Source organism: Colias eurytheme, chromosome 3, assembly GCF_061535395.1.
Source record: "Colias eurytheme isolate Ceu_HAF_F1 chromosome 3, ilColEury1 Martin Lab GWU primary, whole genome shotgun sequence".
NCBI classification, from domain to species: domain Eukaryota; kingdom Metazoa; phylum Arthropoda; class Insecta; order Lepidoptera; family Pieridae; genus Colias; species Colias eurytheme.
Window position 1 is genome coordinate 3,250,845 of NC_142982.1, and position 18,893 is coordinate 3,269,737.

Sequence of the window (18,893 nt, forward strand, 5' to 3'; positions counted from 1 at the left end):
ATAATTAATGCTACAAATAAGCATTTACCGGTAATAAATAAGAGCATAACAATAAAATAAAAATTAGTCAGCCTAAAATATTTTTTGTTTTCAAGCATAACAATATGGAAACAAAATATGTAAATAAGGTATTAATAGCAATTTTAGCAAAGCGTAACACATTTCTTTAAATTCACAAGTGTCTTGTTGCACCTAATATGCTTTTATTTATTATTAAAAAGTAAAAACTTTATGCTGCGCGCGACTTCACTGCCCTAGTGATTCTTAATACACACACAAAAAAAAAAAAACTCACGCGAAATGATAGGGGCAATGGACTGGAAATTTCCTCCTGCGTATTTTTTGTCTTAGTCGTTCTAGAAATTTCGTCGACTTATTTTTAAAACGTCTAGTCTTGATAAAACAATGCAAGTATTTTCTTCGCACGCTATATTTACTTATGTAGTTTTAGGTTTAGACTTCTAAAGTCTCTTCTAAAGTCTTACCTAATATGAAAATATAATGATTATTTATGATGACTTAAAACATGTTATTAAAACAATAAGATAACAGGGATGCACGCAATATAAAATGAGACCGCATTTTATATTACACGTAATCTCAACAACATAATATTACCACCAATATCCGAATTTGCACATTCACAAGCCAATTAATTAATTTTTAATTGATTAACTCACTACGTTCTAAGAAAACATAAAAAATTACAAAATTTTAAACGATTTTTAGCCCAATTTGTGTTTTTTTTAATCAAATGGCTCATTGTTTACCTACTCAATGTTTACAAAATAAATACAAAATATTATGTCGATTGGTGCCTAAGAATAGGTGAATGCAGATAATATAAAAATTATAGGATAAGGATAAGGTCGAAATTCTTATCAAACTTACTAAGTGTATCCTGAGATTTAATACGCATAAGTCAATAGCAAAATATGCAGACGACGGTTCCTACTTCGGTTCGAGTGATAGCCGCTCTGAAAAACATACAATAAAATCTTTTTACTATATAAAATTAATCGCGACAAGTATTTAACAGTAGTCCATTACACATACCTAACATCAAAATTAACGTAATGATATGTGATACATGCGATCAATCAATGTAGCGTCATAATGATTAAGTATTATGTAACATAGGTGTTATAAATTATAGCTCCAGTGATATTCAGACCATGAATAAACGAGAATACATATCTGGTTTCCAATTTTCTTCATAACTTCCCTGTTATCCACACTTCTAGATCGCGTGACTTTCTTTATTACTCGCGAGGCGCCTTGCGAATTTTACAATGAAGCGCTATTTCATTTTTTAATTTAAACGGCAGTTTAAAGTGCGGGAAGGTTAGTTTAATTGACTTCAATAACGTCAATCACCGCGGTACTACATACAATTCATATTCTGTAAATGCGAAGGTATTTTGATTGTTTGCTCTTCTTTCACGTAGCAACGTCGTCACCAATTGCCGTAAATAGGTACATGGAGATTAGTTTCGGGTCGGAATGTTGAAATATGCTAACTACCACTAAGTATGCTCCTTTTATCCCCCTTAAAACATATATACGTAGAACTTATATAAGTATGGTCTACATTTTAAACGATGGCGATTAATAATAGAGCAGGTGCATGTTATAACAAATCTTTAAATTCCTTGATCAACATTTATATGAAATACAAACCCATTATGAGATCGTATACAGATAAGTTATATGTATGCTTTTATTATGTAAGTACCATGGCGTTCTACGTGGAAGTATTATAAAATGCGTTTCCCATCGTCGCATATGCGCCTGAGTTGTGTGTCAATTACTCTATTACGGTCGCGTTATCAGAGTCGTGACTTAACGCCATGTAAACAACAATTAACTGATTTGAGATTGTTTGTTTTTATATTGAATTCATATATGTATAACTAGCTGTGCCGCCCGGTTTTAGCCGCATTGATCACCTGAGCTTCGCGTGATGGTATATAGACTTCCTCGATAAATGTGCTACCTACTTAGCAGTGAAAAAATTTTTCAATTCAGAGTCGTTGTTCCTGAGGTTAGCGCGTTCAACTAAGCAAACAAACTCTTCAGCTTTATAATATTAGTATTCTGTATAGTTCATAGTTCCATAGGTTGTAGTGAGGGCATCAGGATAAACTTTATTCGATAGTCCAAATATAGTTTGGCAAACAAAATACAATTTATACAGACTTTATCATAATAATAATATACCAATGTCAATAGTGCAAAATTAATGTGTGTTTGTATTTTTTCTTTCGGCACGCAGCTCTTTGATCTACCCGGTAATATTTATGCCATTTTCTGGTTTATTTTATTATGCAAGTTTTTTTTTATTTTTCCATACCTATTCCTTTAATTGCGCGGTTTACATACAGTTGATGTAAATATTACTCGGCTACACGGATATAACTAAAATTAAATTTAGATCAACTCGATAACGTGACTTGTATAACAATATCAGAGTGTTTGTTTTATTTTCTTATTTATGCAGATGGCACAAGGATGCAGCGAAATGCCATTTTAATTAAAGTGATAAATTTATTGCGCGTTTATGATATTAAACAAATCTCGTTATTTACAGTTATTTATATCCGGTTTATTAGATTTACGAAGGTTACAGTAAGGTAGGTCTCAATAATATAATGCATACTTAGGTATAGAAAATAAAAAGCGATTTTCAAAATCGCATTTGTCAATAATGAATGCTTCGAATAATTAGATATTAAAGAAAATTACTTTATTTTTATTTGCCGAAATATGTGTACCTACATATGTGTTAATGGAATTTGTTAAAATGTCATAATTTAAATTATAATAACTCAAAAATGAAGTACACATACGAAATAATTACATTATTTATCTTGAAAAGAATTTTTATATTAAGTACTTACATCAATAATTATAATCATATCACAAGAAAGATACTCTACATTTTTTCATTTAACAAGGATAGTGACATTATCAAGTCATTACTGCAACCTTATTACAATTATTTTAATAGTCACAAATCTGTGTCATTTGGTCAGGGATCTGTCAACTTCCGCAGTCAACTTGACCCGAGAAGGCTTTGTGAATCACGCAATTATAGAAGCTTATTATCATATCTCTGTTGTTCTGACGGAAGATGTCCTATACAAATATTTCCTTAGTACAAAGGTCTCGAACATAAATACATCACGGCAATTATAATTTCATATAATCGAGTGTAATGTCCGTTTATCTTACAATTAAACGATAAACAATGTCATAAGCAAGGTGAGGTTTGTAGTCGTTTTGTAGTCGCTGCGCGTTATGCTAAGTGCCTGTTTTATGAGTGAACACGGTGCATTTTTATATGATACCTACTTCCGACTCTGCTTGGGTCATATAAAATATATGTTACAAACTCAGATTATAAAAGAAAATGATTAAGTTGTTACCTTTATCATTTTCTGTTCTATGAACAATTTTTTTTATTTACGAGTAGTGTCACCATTATAAAATTTTGCGAGATATCAAGCTGCCTTGTTCATTAGGAAAAAGTCAGAAACGATTTTATCAATCAAAATATTTTTAACTAGAATAGAAAATTGCAGAAAATAATTTATATATTTTGGTGATGATGATATTTTAATAAAAATATTGTAATTTTCACCTAAACAAGGGTCATAATATCTATAGAAAAGTCAAGTGCCAATAATTTGAGGAAAATTTTAATAATGAGGAAGGATTTAGCGAAGCTGTCAATGACAATATGTGTTCAATTGAATATTAATTTAGGAATATCAATGGAGGAAAAATTAATAACCTTGTACATGTCTTTAATAATGCATTTTATTTTTGACTTATTTATATGAAGGGAAATACATATTAATTTAAGGATAGCTAGTAAGTTAGCTAAACATAGAGGATATAATTGATACCTATGAACTATGAAAATTGGAACTAGAAGTAACGTTAGTAGTCATATGATTTAATTTAAAAACTATATCTTATGTTTTGGGCTGTTGATGTAGGTAGATCACAAAGTCCAAAACAGAAGATAGAACCGTAGTGCAAAAAAGAAACTTTAAATCCATAAATACACATACATACATGTATTAATTTATGTAAAGTGTCGCCACTCATTGTTTACGACATTTAACACTTGTGTTGTCCGTATTATACCTATGTTTTCTTTGTCATATTTATAAAAAAAATATAGCATGATGCTGTGAGTTATGAATAAATAAACTTATATAATGATGCGACGTTAAGATTATTTATTCGACAACATTATTTGTTTATTACTATAATAATGTTATTATGTTAATATTTATTACATTTCCTTGTGTCTTTATTAAGATTCCTTCCTTCCAACCAGTTTATCAATCTGCTGTAGTCTGTAGCTGTGTGATTATTCTTAGTATATTATAATGAAAGTGTTTATTTCTACCACGAATAGTTAAAAATAATATGAAGAAAACAAATCTATACTAATATTATAAAGCTGAAGAGTTTGTTTGTTTGAACGCGCTAATCTCGGGAACTAGGTACTGGTCCGATTTGAAAAATTCTTTCGGTGTTAGATAGCCCATTTATCGAGGAAGGTTATAGGCTATATATCATCACGCTACGATCAACAGGAGTGGAGCCACGGGGGTGAAACCGCGCGGAGCAGCTAGTTAATTATAACTGTGAATCATCAATATATTGGCACTTACTAGTCTTACAACTATTGAATCTCAGAAGCAATTTTTGATGCTGAAAAACCAATTGTAAAATGAGAAATATGTTTGGTTGGACAAAACAATAAACTAATCTTTTATTAAAAAATATAAAATACGTAAAATACCACGCATACTAAGTAGTAAAATATCTACGATATCGATATCTTATCTACAATTTATGAAATAATTTTTATAGTAAAATAATACAATAAGCCGCTATAAAAATCAGTCTATAATTATGGTCCATATCTAAGAACCTTGGATGACGCAGAAGAAATATTTGCAACTGCGATAAAGTACAATGATGCCGCCTGCTTATCTTAAAATACTGAATATAGCTATTTCTGCTATCACCTTCATCCCCTGAGCAATGTAGAAATAGAGATGATGTTAAAATAATGTTTTCTTTACGATAATGTCTCGTGTATAATCTATGGCATGTGGTATGTGCACACGCCGTTATAATTGTTTTATCGTATATTTTTTGATTAATTGGTAATTATTAGATTAGATAGAGCAAGTTTCGGTCAGTTGAAACTGACATTTTCCTGTTACTGAAAAATGGTGAAGATTTTAGAATCGTCTCTTGTCATAAAATTAGTGACGTCGAGAGTGGAAAGTTATATCACTTATATTATTTAGTTTGTGTAAAAGATTATATACAATGGTATTGGAAATAAAAAGATGTAGATAGGTAACCAATACAACATTCGATCATCAAAAACGGCCACCAACGCATATACGATTAGACGTCAAAGTGTGTTTCAACTATCTCGAGCGATAAAGAGACAACTGGAGTAAAATGTGGCTAATCAGCCATATTTCGACATGCCACTCCCGGTGCGCTAATAAGTTAATAACCTATCTACACCGTTACCTTATACATATTATGAAGCTGAAGAGCTTGTTTGTTTGAACGCGCTAATCTGAGGAACAACTGGTCCGATCTGAAAAATTATTTCGGTGTTAGATAACCCATTTATCGAGGAAGGCTATCCGCTATATATCATCATGCTAAGACCAACAGGAGAGGAGCAATGCGGGTAAAACCGCGGGACACAGCTAGATGATTCTAAGAGTAACAGATGTAATACGATAAACAATGCGCCAAAAATATGATAAGGAAATAGTTCACGTATGTGGGTATATAATAGCTGGAGCCAAGGATATAGTGGTCGTTTAGTTTGATTGACTCCTACTCGGCTTTAAATTAGATTAGAGGAAGAGGCTTATCAGATTGGGAATTTATATACAATTGTGTGTATGTATGCGTAAGCTTTATAAATCTAATTGGTTGAATGTGCAGATTTAGATCAACGGTTTTTTCCTGGTAGGTTATAGGTACTAAGAAGCTAGAGTAAAATATACGTAAAGGTTGACACAAGTGAAAAAAAATTGAATGTAATACCCATGGTAATAACTTTTTCAATCTATTTTGGCATTGTAAAAGTTTGGTATTTATCTACTTATGGCTTTGGTAGATTGCAAAATTAAAGTCAATGTAAAAATGTTTCAAGATGTTTAGGATGTGGCATGTGATTTTCATGAGCAAACATTAAAGCGCCACAACCTTACTCTACCTACCTCGCTTTATAGTCAGTCAGTTATTAAATTGAAATCGTAATCATTAAAATATTTACGATTAAGATAAATATAATAAAGGATAAACTCTTGCAAATTATTGTATCGGTTATTTTTGTAACGATAATAAATCTTATCGACGATCTTATCTGCCTACAAAGTCAAATTTGTCGCGATTTCCGTTTTAAACTATCTTGTAAGAAATCTCACGGATAAAAATGTCTATCAATTTATTCCCCTCATTGTTCTTGGTTTTTTGTCTTTTTAGATGTTTTGTCCAATCTCATAGATTGTACTACTATCTATTATAAAAATTGTCTGCAATCAAATATATAAGTACCTTAATATGTAGGTAGGCTTACGCAAATATATAAATTGCTCATATGTTTTTTGAATATATATACCTAAAGGCATAGATTCCTAAAGGAATTTTTTTCTACGCATAATATGAAGAAATTATTTCGAGAGATGCTGACATCACAGTAAATGAATTCTCATATACAAAGAAGAAATTATCAGCTGGAAACAATCAGTTCACATTTGTAATTATCAGTAGATATAAATGAAAGATATAAATCAAGTATAATGGGTTTTTTTTAATGTTTGCAAACAGTTTAATACATAAAACATATTAGTTTGCATTTAACGTGTGAAGGGGATGGGTTCAGTGAAAAAAGGCTTGAAATATAAATACAGTGAGTATAGTTCTTTTATTGAAATAAAAACTTTCACTGCTTTGTGTTAAGAAGAAGTTTGGACTAAAAAATGCGTAAGTAATTTGGGCATTTGGCCGAATAGATAGGATTTGTAACTCGTAGGTACCTAATTAATTTCTTCATTTGGTAGTCCAAGATCTGACTTAGGTATGAAAGAATTAATTAATATGAAATAATAGTCGGTAAAAAGTGTATAGTGATAGGTATTTAAGATATTTCTCTTGAAATATAGAGCTACGTCGCCATATAGTATTTGAGAACACCTTGAAGATTTTTACAAAGACTGAGTCAGTCCTCAATGTAACAATCTAAAATGACTTACAATTAATAAAACGTGAGGATATTGCTCCCAGTTGCTCATTAATATCAGAAACTTCTGGAATGATTTCATTATTTTTCACCGCTTGCTGTAAAATGATACCTGAGTGCTATAGGATACCTATACATATATACCACGAGTGAAAGCCGGTTTACGGGTAGGACCACTAGTATGAAATAACTAGCTTTCCACCCACAGCTTCACTCGCATATATACAAAGGAAATTCCTATAGGAATGAGATGTTTCACTATGTTATAAAGTAGGCCATTTTCCCATTGCGATACGCAGTATCCTGTACCGGTAGTGTAGTGTGCGAGCCTACATACAAATGTATGTGAGATACTCCGCGGCGACAAGTCTCCGAGACTTGTAGGATACTTGAATCGCCTGTGCGTATCGGAATGGGAGAATGCCCTACAGCCTTTGTCAGTCGCTACCTCCTGCTACTTTATCTCCAGACACAAAAATCATCTTAAATTCGTTGCGACATGAAAGAAAGACATAGGAACTGTCGCATTAGGCGGGTAATATGTTAGTAAGGATTATTGATACATATTAATAAATTGACTTTAGGTGCGTTATTTCTCATGAGAATTTGTTACTGTGAAAGCAAAAACTCCACATAGTTAGTAACAGTGGGAATAGCCGTGATAAATTCCAAATTTCTGATATACAAAATACAATAAACAATGGGCAGTTAAGCTATTCGAGCGTGTTTTTATTTGCCCGAGATAACATTCAATTGAGATACGCTGTGATATTTTGGCATTAAAACATTACCTGCCCGATAATTATTAAAGATAGATTATAAAATTATCTAACAACTAGATTTCCGCCCGCGGCTTCGCCCGCGTTTTCAAAGGAAAACCCGCATAGTTCCCGTTCCCATGGGATTTCCGGGATAAAACCTATCCTATGTGTTAATCCAAGTTACCCTCTATATGTGTGCTAAATTTCATTGTAATCGGTTCAGTAGTTTTTACGTGAAAGAGTAACAAACATCCATACATCCATACATCCTTACAAACTTTCGCCTTAATAATAGTATTAAGATGACGCATAATGACGTATTTTTATTTATATATGTACATTCGAGTAACGAGTTCAAAGGTCAGTTTTAAAAAATGCTGAAATTATCCTATCGTATTATTACTATCTTAATATAATTAATAATTATGCTTCGTAAGGCTGACGGTTTTATCAGCAGAGTATTATCGATAGGATTAGACTTAAATCGCGCTTTGATCAATAGGAGCTGACCAAAAATGAAAAATGTTGTTATAGCAGGAAGAAAATATGTACCTTCTTGTTCCTGTTGTAGATATTGTGTTGCGTAAACTAGGTATTAATTATATGTTTATCTTAATCTTAATACTATTATAAAGGCGAAAGTTTGTATGGATGTATGGATGTATGGATGTATGGATGTATGGATGTTTGTTACTCTTTCACGTAAAAACTACTGAACCGATTACAATGAAATTTAGCACACATATAGAGGGTAACTTGGATTAACACATAGGATAGGTTTTATCCCGGAAATCCCCCGGGAACGGGAACTATGCGGGTTTTCCTTTGAAAACGCGGGCGAAGCCGCGGGCGGAAATCTAGTTAGTTAATAAATCTATTAATAGAAATGAAATTCAAGAAGTCTAGAACAAGTTACCAGAGAAATTTAGAATCAATATTTAGATTCGTATGATACTACTTACAAGCATGTATGATGTTGGTACAAGTACTTTAAAATCAATTTTCTGGTTCTTTGATGGTATAAAAAAAATGTATAATTATTGACAAAAATACGTTTAACATAATATTTAAATGTACATTACAACTCTAAATTAAGTTTATCAGTGAATAATATACCTTGATTCGAAGGCAGTCAAGCGTGGCGTCTTTAAAATGACTTTTAGCTTCGTATTTCAAGACATTAGTTTGTAGTTTGTACATATTATGTAGATATCATCTTTACCTAACTCAGATTGAATATTGATACAAAGTAGTAGGGGAGGCCAAGAGGGGATTTTGGGATTTACTCGAGCGCGTCAGATTACTATAAGGGACGGTACCTTAGCTATTCATTAGTACCTCTAGTCAATATGAGCAGTTATGGTTGGTGGGTGCGCTCAGGGGCCCCGCTGGAAAATTTGAATAATCCATAATTCCCTAAGGTTGAGCTCGAATCGTCAGATTAGCGAAATGGGGACTTCTTATATTGTAATTAACCCCCCCATATATTAATCTGACGCGCTCGAATAATATTACTTTAATTTTTTACCCTTTCTTCATAGCGATTAAATCGCCACTTAAATCGTCAGATTAACGTATACTTTTTTTCAGTGACGTCCTGGAGCATGCAAAATATCAATATCTAACGCGCTTGAGTATTTCCAAGCCAATTTTTTTCTTTTTTAAATTAAAAAAAATCAAAAAACCCTTCCCCACCGCTAAAAGTGAAAACATAATAGGACCTTTTTTTCTCGCTATGGTCTAATCTACCATTTCTAATAGGTTCCCGTGACGCTCGAGTAAATCCACATTTAGCATCCTGGGCTCCCCTACTAAAGGGAACAATACAATTTGAAAAAAAAAAGGTTCTGCTGTAGAAGAATTTATCAACGGGAAAAAATAATTGAAATAATCAGTACGTATCTACCTATATATGACGTATAGAATGAAAGATATAGATTAATAAAAATTTTAAATGTACAATTCATAAGGTAAGGTGTAATTAAAAATTTTAAGTATTGAGTATCCAGATGTACAGAGATTCAATTCCAATTTATTATCTATACTTCTATACTAATATTATAAAGCTGAAGAGTTTGTATGTTTGTTTGTTTGTTTGAACGCGCTAATCTCGGGAACTACTGGTCCGATTTGAAAAAAACTTTCAGTGTTAGATAGCCCATTCATCGAGGAAGGCTATAGGCTATATAATATCATCTCGCTAAGACCAACAGGAGCGAGGCACTGCAGGTAAAAGCGCGGAGCACAGCTAGTAATATATAATTTTATTATATTTTTAGATTATGTATTTGGTAATATTACCTATATTACCTAACTAAAATAATTTATAGACATGCGTTAAAAAATAAAAGTGAATTTTTAAATCGTGAAACAAAACTAAAACAATGGATTTATATTTTAAACCTGTAATTACAATTTCCGCTATATGTACAGAAATTGTTTCGTACCTGATTATTAACACTATTCAGACTGTTTTTGTTGCTTGTGCGACAAAAAATTTGCAACATAATTGTTTTTATCGAGTTTGAACTACTACTTGAACTCGATTTTATTTTAAAAACGTAATATTCACAATTTTACAATATGGACCAATGAGTTATCAATAAATAAATGAATTATTATATTAATATTTCTTATCCAAATGATTCAGCACTTAATAAATTGCAAGATATGAAATAAATCAAGATTAAACAATTATCGTATATTTTTAGTATAATAAAGATAACTTCGGTTCCGAATTAATACGAATAATCTTAGTAGGAGATCATATATTATATAAACTTTTTGTTCTGGGAAAATCCCTCAACAGTGCCCATCCAATCATCGCCAATTAATGTTACCATAATAAGAACAGAAAAAACAACAAACAGTGAACAGTCCATACATTATCTTATTCCGTCTGGTTAAGTGCAACATATCAAACAGAACAATTAATATATTATAACTAAATTAGATCCATCTTGTTACAACAACGTATCCCAAAATAAAAATAACATACCTACATATAAAAATAAATCCCAATGTTTTTTACATTGGAATAAATTTTTTATATAATATATTGTTGGTATACATTACTGTCGATAATTAATTCTGGCACTGTGTAATTATCTTGACCTATGTAACATTTGCAAAAATTCCACAAAAATTCATCCACGAATCTTTATAGTACCTATAAAGAAATGTAATTGCATTTGCACACCATATTCATCTCAAACGATAGCGCGTCACAAAATTACTATCAAATTGTACTTTTTTCATTTATACGATCGAGCATTTTAATATACGATACAATTTTCTTGAAAACGATACTAAATGATTATCCTCATATAAATTTACTCCTAAATAAAATTTCCGAGTACTACGCAATTTCAGCCTCTACGGTAATTATTTCAGAGTATGAGCTAATGTTCAGTGGGAGGCAAAAGCATATTTGTACTACAATTTACCACTTTATCGCGAATCCAGCTGCAGAAACAGGCCACAACTAGTGTCATTTGTAGTTCGATGAGTGCGCTGTTCGGACGTGTCCCAAAATATATAAATTATATATAAGTGTCGTTCCGATAAACGTTTATCGTATTTATAAACGGTTCGTAGCAACGTAGCAGTGGTCTACGGCGTTCGACAGCGGTGCGCGTACGCAGTGCGTTTGTAATTTTGTGTCAATAGCTTCTGTACATCGAAATGGCTACTAAGGGCGTACAAAGTAAGTGATATTTTTCTATTTACCAAAATTTAATACATAAAGATCCCCTATAATACAAAAAAAATCTAAAAATATATTGTAAAAAATTATTCCTCCTATATGCTATAGAAATTATTCGTTGCGAAAAATAATTATTGAGTGTGAAATAATAATTTTCAATCCAGCATCATGTAATACATAATACGTTATCTTAATGATACTGTCAAAACGGCGTGATAAAAATTAAATTCCAATGTGTTATGAAAGTGATAGTAAAGTACACCTTTAATGGATATAATTATTAACATTAAATCTACTTTAGAATTAAATATTAAATAGAAAAATAATTTCGAATAGAAAAAAAAATATCGCATGAGTATTTGTATTTTACCCTTCAATTGTTTACATACATAATTACCAAAAACTTAAACCAATTGAGCATGAAGTTGAATAAATTCATTTATTAAAAACATGAAGTGCAGATGTTATAGTCATATTAGAATTCCAATTATTTAGCTAATAAGAAAAAATAATAAATTCATAGAATTTTTATCAATATAATCTACACAACTGAAGAATAATAAACGCTTTCAAAGGTCACAGTTTTACAGTAAGATTAAATGCAGTACATATCTAATTTGCTAGTAATTAGGTCGATAAAACAATAATTTCGTGTTTATCGAGTACATTTACAACGTTTTTTATCTTAATCTTACACAGATAATGCTTATTCTACATGCATATGATAAACGATCACGCATACAATATATCGATATTAAATCTTTGTGTATTTTTATTATTATTTTTACGAATAAATGGGAATATTAAATCTGTGTTTATATAGCAATAAAAGTAATGATATTAATATGTGCCCTAAATTATATGATCATTTAGAGTTTCATAATTTCTCCAGATAAATAAAGAGATGATAGGATTAGACCAACATGGTCCATATTTTTTCTACGTACGATATAAGAAAAAAAAAAAACTTCAATTGAAATATACTTAAGTTAAACGTATTGACAATATTTTACATACATAGTAGGTAACAATGTAGGTAACACTATAATTGTAATGTAAAAAAAACAACGAGCCCCTAAAAATATTATTGTTACTACGCTGTAGAAATTATTAGAGCAAAATCTGTCTTGAATTTGCTTTTATCTAAAATTAAATCTAAATTTTATAAAAAGCCAAAAGAAACTCCATACAGCTTTCAGTTGGAATTATAAAGTTGATTATAAGAAAATACATACATATAAACATCCATCAATATGTATGTTAATAGTATAATAATCGAACTAAATAAACTCCTCAGTGGGATCGGTAGTTGCCATTGAAGAAAAACAAGAAACATATATACCAAAATAAAAGTAAAAATAAATTTTATTGCGTACGGCACACACTTTGTCTGCAGCTATTTATAACATGTTGATTGCACTTTGATTGTGACAGTTCATTTACCGCTGAATTTTTGGCGGCATTTCACATTCCATAAACAACATACGTAACTTTTTTTTATGGTAGAACCAGCCAAGGAGGTGGGCCATGTGAGTAGTGACCATAAACACTGGTGGTGTTACCGCCTACCGGTGCATTGCCGGCCTTTTAATGATAATAAGCCCTTTTCTTGAATATTCTAATGACGTAACTGATCAAGAACTCCGCAGGATACATAAACCAAACTGATACATAAAATTTTCATTTTGATTTGTATATAAATTAGATGTTCTTATTTTGAAAATTACACCAGACCTCCATACTAAAGGTACCCGTTTTTTTTCTTCCTTCATGGCAAGCATTTCAAAGAAAGAAAAAAATTATAGATTAAAAAGAAAGAAGGAAAGTAGTGTGCACTACATTATATGTACAATGAAAATCTTAATAGGTTTTCTATTCTCGATACCATCATGCCAATACTACGATAAGGTAAATTATGTAGGCGGTAAAATTTACAGATATTACAATTACATTAAAAGATAAACCGTCATCATGTATTATGATAATTATTGATAGTATATAGATACGTAATCCTTTGTTGTATGCATACAGGTAATTCTAAATTAATTCGTTTATGATGTTAGGATAATCTCAGTAGTAAAAATTCACGTACCTACTTTGATAAGAGAGTGTAAATTGATTAATGTTATCAATAGATATTATAATACAAAAGTATAATCTTTATTAATTAATGAACATTCCATTTAATATATTATTAAGAAAAAGGTGTTTTAAAAATTAAATCTTTATTTTTAGTACTTAATAATCTAGGTACTATATAAAAATAAGTCGGGTTTTCCTTCCTGACGCTATAACTCCATACAAAAGCTCAAGCAAATACAAGCCAAATTATCGGAGTCTAGCTGTAAACTAAGCATTTTTTGTTTAGTTTCTTCGAATCGTACGGATCTGATAATGAGGCTGACGTTTAGTTTGACACGAAAGCCTCTAAATTAGAAAGGTTATATTTTTTTAAATTTCAAGACGACGACTATAATAATCAATTAATGAACGAAATCATATGTAAAATCAATTTAAAAGCATGTGTATGTCAAAAAAAGTTAAATATTGTTTATTTTTATATTCACAGCTGCTTCAACTTCTATATTATACGACACCTTTAAAAACTGTTCAACTAGTATGGCTATGGACCAGGATGAAAATGTTATCGTGGTGGAAACCCACCGTGGTACGTTATTACACAAAACGTGCATGTATTCGTAAATAAATCATAGTTGGGTGTCTCAATACTTGTACATAATATACTTTTTTATACATTTTGTATGAAAGGCATTGATTGAAAATAAAATTTGAATGCACTGTATATTGGATGCTCTAGGTTTTCTTTATGTAAGATTATTTTTTCCATTAGCTAGAAACAGAAAGGCACTTTCAAAGTAACGATACGGCAATTTGACTTGAATTATTTTAGAACAATGAAAATGTCGTAAAAATAGATCGGCGTTACATATGTTGTTTAATATCACTTCATATTTCATAATGGTCTAAGATCCGAATATAGGTCGACCTTCACCGGCGTGATAATAGAATGAGACCAAATTTATAATAAATGTAGTCTATTAAAAATTTTATTAAAGATAGGTTGACTGAAAAAATCCTGGACAGGATATTTTTAGTTAATTATTAAAAAATATTTTTATTTTTTTAATATTATGCAGTGTTGAGGCAATAAACAATTTTACCTTCTTAAAAAATAATTGGCAACACAACTGATTCTGCTTTTTACATTTGGTTTTCTGAATAGCCTTATAAATTTCATAGTAACCTTATCGATATGATAATAGCAAATGATACGAAGCAGATATTATATAAACGTATGGTACTATGTGAAAATTATCCCAATATATAATTACACAAAAATTTTATAAGGTGTTAATAAACCTACAAAAACTTATCCTTAATTAAATGATTGTCGTGTCGTTACCAGCGAGTGTAGACACATTAGCAAACGCATGTAAAGCCGGCTACTTACACGTACCTGCCGCAGGGGCAATATAGAAACAATCTCGGGACCAATTTCAGCTGTACTTTAAATTGTCTCTGCCTGCCTATACCTACACATCACAATTAAGGAGCCAATTAAGGGTGCAATTCCAATATTGCCCCTGTTGCAGGTATGTGGGTAGCCCGCATTAAGGTATTCAGATATGTAAATATATTAAACGATCAAAATAGTAAATAATGCATGAACTCATAAATAAGGATTCAATAATTGGTATTCCACTCAAAGTGCGGTGATTCCTTTAAACTACGCATGTTTAATCGATGGATGTATCATGTATCGAGATAGGTTTTATTTAGAATATTTATTAAAAGGTTAGACATGTATTTGATCCGTAATGATTAATTAATAATCGCTGTGTGGACTCTTTCATATTCATTTTTACAATTAGCAATTCTTACGCATATCGTAGGAATGTATCGACATATCTTTTTGTTGAATATAAACTATTTATAATTGAGATAAGATTTGGATAGTAATTGTTTGGAATTTTGCGCTTTGCTTTTAACTTGGTCATTTTGCAGGTTGGCACGACCTATAAAATAAATAAATAAATAAAAATTCTTTATTGACAAAAGATTTTACATTTTGAAATATTGAAGTCTCTGACTCCCAAACTAGGTAAAAACCTGTATGTCAGGAGTCAGTCTATTTTATATTCTCCATCATTTTATGACTTCATGAGTATTACTCATTAGTTATTAGATACATATTTCCGAGTAGAGAATAGACCAATTTTGCTGATGAAAATAATCAATCTTAAATAAAAAAAATTCCATCGTTTATTAATAACGATCTGTGGTATATTCCTAGCCAATTGAACTGATTTCTTATCATTGGAATAGGTGTTTACTCAAGAACAATTTACATAATTGGCCGTGTACCAAAATACAAGAGAGAATTGTTTTTCTGCTATAAATAGTATTCAATTGAGATCTGGTTAAGGAATTGATGAATGCCAGTAGGGTTGTTAATGTGAATTGGCTTTGGCCCCCCCAAGTATTCAATTAAAGTATTAGGTACGTAACGCAATTTGGGGGGAGGGGGACACCCTTGTAACCACCATTGTTGGGGTGTCAAAATCTTCAAAAATTGCGTTACATAATACTTGAACGTTCGTTATCATTTTAAGTTCCATTCAATACGAATTAACTTGTTGAGAAATGAATCGCATAAGCAAAATGTATGAACGATTTAATGCTATCTATAGAATAGTTAGTTTACTGTTTAATACGTGACTCTTACCACAAATTAGAAGCTTAAATTGTAAGGAGGTTAATTACTCGTAAAATTTATTTTCAACAAACTATTCAATGCTACATGACTGACATAATTAATTATTAACATCAACGATAAGAGGCCTGTTTATTAAATTATTATCTTTTCGGTCCATGAAAAAGAATTTATTTGTTTGTTTGGGACACATTAGACTACTTTTATGGAGAGTTTTTATAAGTATACAAATTTAAAATACATATTAAGTAACTAGTTATTACTTGAATTACAATCTATAACAACATTTATAAATAAGGTTCTCTATTAAGTGTCGGGTTGAGACTAATTAATAAAATTAATTCTGGGAGGAAAATTGTCCCTCATAAATTAAAATGTATCTCGAGGATAGCATATCTCGAGTTCATTACACAGAAAAAATTAACAAGAGTTTCAGGTTCATGTTTAAACACGACATAAACAATGTAGGTACTATGTACATAGTATTATATTATCAGTGGTACTACGCACAGATCTAGCACTAGTAGATATGCAATGCTATGGTGAAACGAGATAGATAGCTACGCTTTCACTATGTGAGTGAAGGGGATGTAGATACGTTTTTTTTGTCCTTATCTGCGTGGCCACTTTTTAGATGGCCCAATGTCAAATCTGGGCCAAACAAACAAAGCAGATCTGATATTTAATTAGTTTTCTTGTGTCTACTGTTCTTTTTGGTGATAAATACATTTGGAAGTTAATTATAAAAGTGTTCTGAATGTCCTACGTGTACTGAGTGTTTATAATTATGGGTGGTTGCAGCGTATTAGGCTATAACAGCCGCACGGAAACAAACGCCGATGGAATTTCGTTTCATTCGTAAGTAAACAATTAAATATAGATACATAATATCAGAATCATTTTATTTGACTGTTTCCTATCAACTGATCATTCTTATTGTTAATATTTCGTGGTAGTTTTAGGTTTTAAGTGTAAGATAACCTCAATCACAATGTTGCCTGCAAATGGGAAAAAAAGTCCACAAAATTGCAAAAAAATGTTTGTCCAATAGTTTTCCAACGTATTCTGGCATTCGTAAAATATGGATTGATGCTAGTCGGTAAAATTGGGTACCATCTAAAAAGCGAGAATATGTTCAAAGAATTTTAACGCAATTTTTTTGTTTGCAAACCTAAATTATCTCTCCTTCAGTCAAATGCTACGCCAACAATAAGCATGAATGTAATTACTTATCTACATTTTAAGAAGTTGATTTTAAATCACAATCAAATTCCATTGTTAGATTTCCCTATAACCCTAAGATAGATTATTTTCATATGCGTTTATTAAACTTTGTTACATATTAAATTGCTTTTAACATTAACTCTCTAGTAAAATAAAAGTAAAATATAAATCTAAGAATTTATATTTTTTTAGTTTGAATCTGTGCAGTCAGTATCGGCAACACAAAATGATGATCCAAATTCCAATACCATCAACGAGCTATAGAGGAGTTAAAAGGAATAGACAGAAATCAAATGATTAAAATGTGTCCCCAGGTGCTAAAACTCGAAAACTGGTTTGTACTAAAAATACATCTTAATTAATAAAAATAACAAGTTATTTGGTAATACATACTTAATAATGGATAAAAAATTATAACCGGAGTAAATTAATCATTAATTCCATTTTATTTGCCATTAATTGTTAGCATTTCTCTTTAAAAAATGTTTTTATTTCTAAAAGCAGAGTTGTTTTGATGCCATAGTTTCAAATTTAATATATTGAAGTATTTTTATTTCTAATTATTTGCTATATATGTATATTAATGTTATACTTTGATACCAATATATTGGTATTAAAATAATTAATACAATGGCCTTGACACAAAAAATATTTTATATTATAAAATTTATTTTTTCAGTTGCAGAAGCAAAAACAGATATCAGCTAATCGTCGTAAGAAATTGCTTGTTAAATGCTTATAAATATGGAAGAAACAGAAGTTCTCCGCAGCATCGAAAACGGAAATAAATATTTTCTAAAACTCAAGGAAACGATATTCAAGCCAATTACGCAACTTTTCCTTATATCTAAATTTCATAAGCCCAAAAGCGTACGTTTACGTACGAAAAACATTCGACATCGGGCTATGTAGATTTTGTACCTACTTGATTTTTATGTTCCAATATTTGTAATCGGCCCTTAGCACAGAAATTTATACATGTGTAAAATAACCTATGATAATAAAACACATTGAAACTGTATCTGAATTTAATATTCCTTTATTTGTGGTCTTCCCTTCTCGAATGTATATTATGTTTATAAAAACTACAAAGGTAAATTTTCATTAAAAATACGTCCTCAAATTCACCTAATATTATTTATTTATTACACTGAATTGTAATAA

At 30.7% G+C, this 18,893-nt stretch overlaps 1 protein-coding gene and 1 long non-coding RNA gene across 3 annotated transcripts in view; both read left to right on the forward strand.

Moving 5' to 3' along the window:
- Positions 1 to 11,556: 11,556 nt before the first annotated feature.
- Positions 11,557 to 18,893, forward strand: part of Drip (aquaporin homolog protein drip) — a 53,636-nt gene continuing 46,299 nt past the window's right edge. For both annotated transcript variants that reach the window (XM_090119412.1, XM_090119414.1), the window contains exon 1: positions 11,557 to 11,770. In XM_090119412.1, the coding sequence (XP_089975538.1) occupies positions 11,749 to 11,770 (22 nt within the window). In that variant the 5' untranslated portion in view covers positions 11,557 to 11,748. The remainder of the gene's footprint in view (positions 11,771 to 18,893) is intronic.
- On the forward strand, positions 17,045 to 18,756 carry LOC149909441 (uncharacterized). The gene is made up of 3 exons (XR_016458301.1): positions 17,045 to 17,363; positions 17,922 to 18,063; positions 18,409 to 18,756. It is a non-coding gene; the product is annotated as an uncharacterized LOC149909441 (long non-coding RNA).